The sequence below is a fragment of the Corvus brachyrhynchos genome, unplaced genomic scaffold, assembly GCF_000691975.1.
Source record: "Corvus brachyrhynchos isolate BGI_N302 unplaced genomic scaffold, ASM69197v1 scaffold758, whole genome shotgun sequence".
Lineage (NCBI taxonomy): Eukaryota > Metazoa > Chordata > Aves > Passeriformes > Corvidae > Corvus > Corvus brachyrhynchos.
In genome coordinates, this window is record NW_008239552.1 from 12,463 (window position 1) to 15,534 (window position 3,072).

Below are 3,072 nucleotides of genomic sequence, written 5' to 3' on the forward strand. Positions count from 1 at the left end.
CCCGGCCGCGGCTCCCCGATTCTCATTCCCAACTCATCCCGGGGGAAACAAATCCCGCCAGGGGCTGAGGGTGGGAGCGGGGCTGGGAAAATCCCCGGGATGGGGCACGGGGTGTGCAGAGATTGCTGGAAGTTTCTGGGACAAATTCCCTTTGCTGGTTCCTCCCCGGTGGGCGCGGGTTATTCCATGGATTTCCCATCCCTGGAAGTGTCCAGGAGCACCCTGGGATGGTGGGAGCTGTCCCCGCCCCTGAATCTTTAGGGATCTTTGGGATCTTTTCCATCCCAAACCATTCCAGGATTCCCTGTGCTGGGTCGGATGGGATTTTAGGGATAAATCCCGGAGCCTGGCCCAGGTTATTCCATGGATTCCCCACGGAACTACCCAATTCCAGCCCGGACAGCTCTTGCAGCCACCTGGGACAGTGGGAGTTGTCCATGGGGGAAGAACGAGATGAGCTCTAAGATCCCACCCATCCCACAGTCCCAAAACCCCACGATCCCACAATCCCACGATGCCAGGATCCCTCCTGACGCCCGACTCGGCGTCCAGAAGCCGGAGCCGGCTCTGACTCAGCCTCACCCGCCGCAATTAAACCCCAGCCGGGCCTCACTTTTCCATCTTCCCCTTCCCGATAAAAATCTGCAACGTCCCCAGAACCATTCCCGCCGCCGGGAATGTGGGATTTTCCCTCCCCCATCCCAAACCGGCCCCTGCAAGGGTCGGGAAGCTCCAAATCCCGCTGGAGCCTCTTCCCTGCACGTCCTCAGGTGCCTCCCACGCCCCCGGGGTTTTTGGGATCCTCCCCTCGTCTCCCATTTTTTTTTTCCCAAACCCGATCCTGTTCCCTTTATATTTGGAGCTTCCCGGAGCTGCTTCTCCTCCTCCCTGGAATTTTTCCCGGCTGCAACGATGGAAGCTGAATCCGTCCCTCCGCAGGTGGAATCCGGCACGGGTAAGAGGCTCCCAAGAGGAGAAAATTTGGGAATTTTTCCTGCTCCGGAGTCTTCCTGAATCCTTTAGGAGCTGGAATTTGGGGCTTTGTGGCTCTGACAGGCAGAAAACACGGGGGAAAGGAATTTTCCCCATTTTCCAAACACCAAATGGATTTTTTCCCCATTTTCCAAACCCCAAATGGAATTTTTTCCCACTTTCCAACCCCCAGATTTTGGGGCTTCTCTGCCCAGGAAAGGGAATTTTTTGGTCACGTTACTCAAAATCCCACGGAATATGCAGGGATTTGGATGATTAAAGGATCTTTGATGATTATTTGATTTATTCTCCTGGAATCTGGGCTGGTTCCAGTCGGATATTCCCCGGCAGGGTGAAAATCCTGTTTTTTCTGGGGCTGGATTTGCCGGAAAAATCCAAGGAAAAGGGAGGAGGTTTCCGAGCCGTGCAGTTTATCCAGGATTTTCCAGGATTTTCCGGGATTTTCCTCCTTTTCCTCCTTCTCCCCACTATAAAAAGGATCCTTTGTTGTTTCCTGGCAAATTCCCATCCAGATATTCCCAGGAATTTTTGGGTGGATAAAGGGCTTTTTTGGGCAATAATGGCCCCGAACCAAGGCTCGGAAGTCCCAAAGAAAAGCAGGAAGAGCCAAGAGCAAATCCTGGGATCGGCTCACGCCACAGAGGGGGGATTCCTGGGATAAAATCCTGGAAAAACCCTTCCCCTCAGGGAGGCTCTGGAATTCCTCAGGGAATTTTTAGCTGCCCCAAACCCCTTTTCCCGAATTTTCCCAGCTGTCCCAAACCCTTTTCCTCGGATATTCGCACCCGGCGGGATCAGCTCCAACCCGGAGCGGGATTTTTATATAAAAAGATGGAATAAAAGACGGGGTTTTGGTCTAATTCCCGATTTTTTCCCCAGGAAAATGCGGATCCTGCGGTCCTGGCTACGCCTCCCCTCTGGATGCCATGAAAGGTGAGCCCAGGGAAGGGGAAGGGTTGGGATGAATCCCATCCTCTCACCAGGGCGTTATCCCGGACATCCCATCCTCCCAAAAGAAGTGGGACAAGGACATTTACGGGATTTGGGATGGGTCACCTCGGCTTTCCTTGTCCCGCCCTTAATCCTCCCCTCCGGGGACTGGGAAACGATTCCCTGGAAATTTGGGGAGCTCTGGGATTCACCTCCTGGAATCAGCGGGAAAACGCGGATCCAACCATTCCACAGAATTCCCGCTCCCGGGAGAGGCTCTGGGAAGGTTTTTCCTCATCCAGACCTGGATTTTGCTGATGTTTTCCCAACATTCCCATTTTTCCAGGCCCTCGGGAAGAGATCATCTACGTGCCCTGCATCTACAGGAACACCGGGAAGAAAATTCCTGATTTTCTGGCCACGGTGGACGTGGATCCCAAATCCCCCTGCTACAGCCAGGTACCTTGCGTGGACTTCGGAAAAATCCCAGAATTCCCAGGATCGGTGCCCGCGGATGGCGGGATGAGGGTGTGGAATTTGGGATGTGCCAATGGAATCAGAAAATCAGGGAATTATAGAATTTTTAAGGCTGGAAAAGGTCTTTGGGCTCCAACCATTCCAGCAACAACTCCTGTTCCCAAAGTGCCACGTCCCCGCTTTTTCTGGGACATTCCAGGGATGGGGATTCCCTGCCTGATCCCCTTTTCCAGGATGGAATTTTCCCCAATATCCAATCTAAGCCTCTGCTCCCAAAACCCATGGAAAACCCATGGAAAACCCACCCCGAGCCCCATCCCGGCATCCCCCTTTGGGGTGGATTTTTGGAGCTGGAGCTCCCCAGGTCTCCATGACCCCAAAAACTGGGAAGGGATCGAGGTCAGGCAGAGCTGCGATTTCCTGGAATGGTTTGGGTGGGAAGGGACCTTCAGGAGCGTCCGGATCCACGGGCAGGGACAGCTCCCACATCCCAGGCGGATCCAAGCTGGAACTGTGCGCTCCCAGGGACGGGGAATCCACGGAATAACCTGGGCTGGGGAAGGATTTATCCCTAAAATCCCCTCCAAGCCAGCGCAGGGAGTCCTGGAACGGGGACACCTCCCGGCCCCGGGCCGCTCCAGCCCCTCCCGCACCTTTCCCCGGCGCCCGAAC

The 3,072-nt window shown here is 54.8% G+C and overlaps 1 protein-coding gene across 1 annotated transcript in view; it reads left to right on the forward strand.

Annotated features, from left to right (window-relative positions):
• Window positions 1-842: 842 nt before the first annotated feature.
• Window positions 843-3,072, forward strand: part of LOC103620676 (selenium-binding protein 1) — a 7,698-nt gene continuing 5,468 nt past the window's right edge. Inside the window, exons 1-3 of the mRNA XM_017741598.1 lie at window positions 843-955; window positions 1,873-1,926; window positions 2,270-2,382. Coding sequence (XP_017597087.1) covers window positions 913-955; window positions 1,873-1,926; window positions 2,270-2,382 — 210 coding nt within the window. The 5' untranslated portion in view covers window positions 843-912. The remainder of the gene's footprint in view (window positions 956-1,872; window positions 1,927-2,269; window positions 2,383-3,072) is intronic.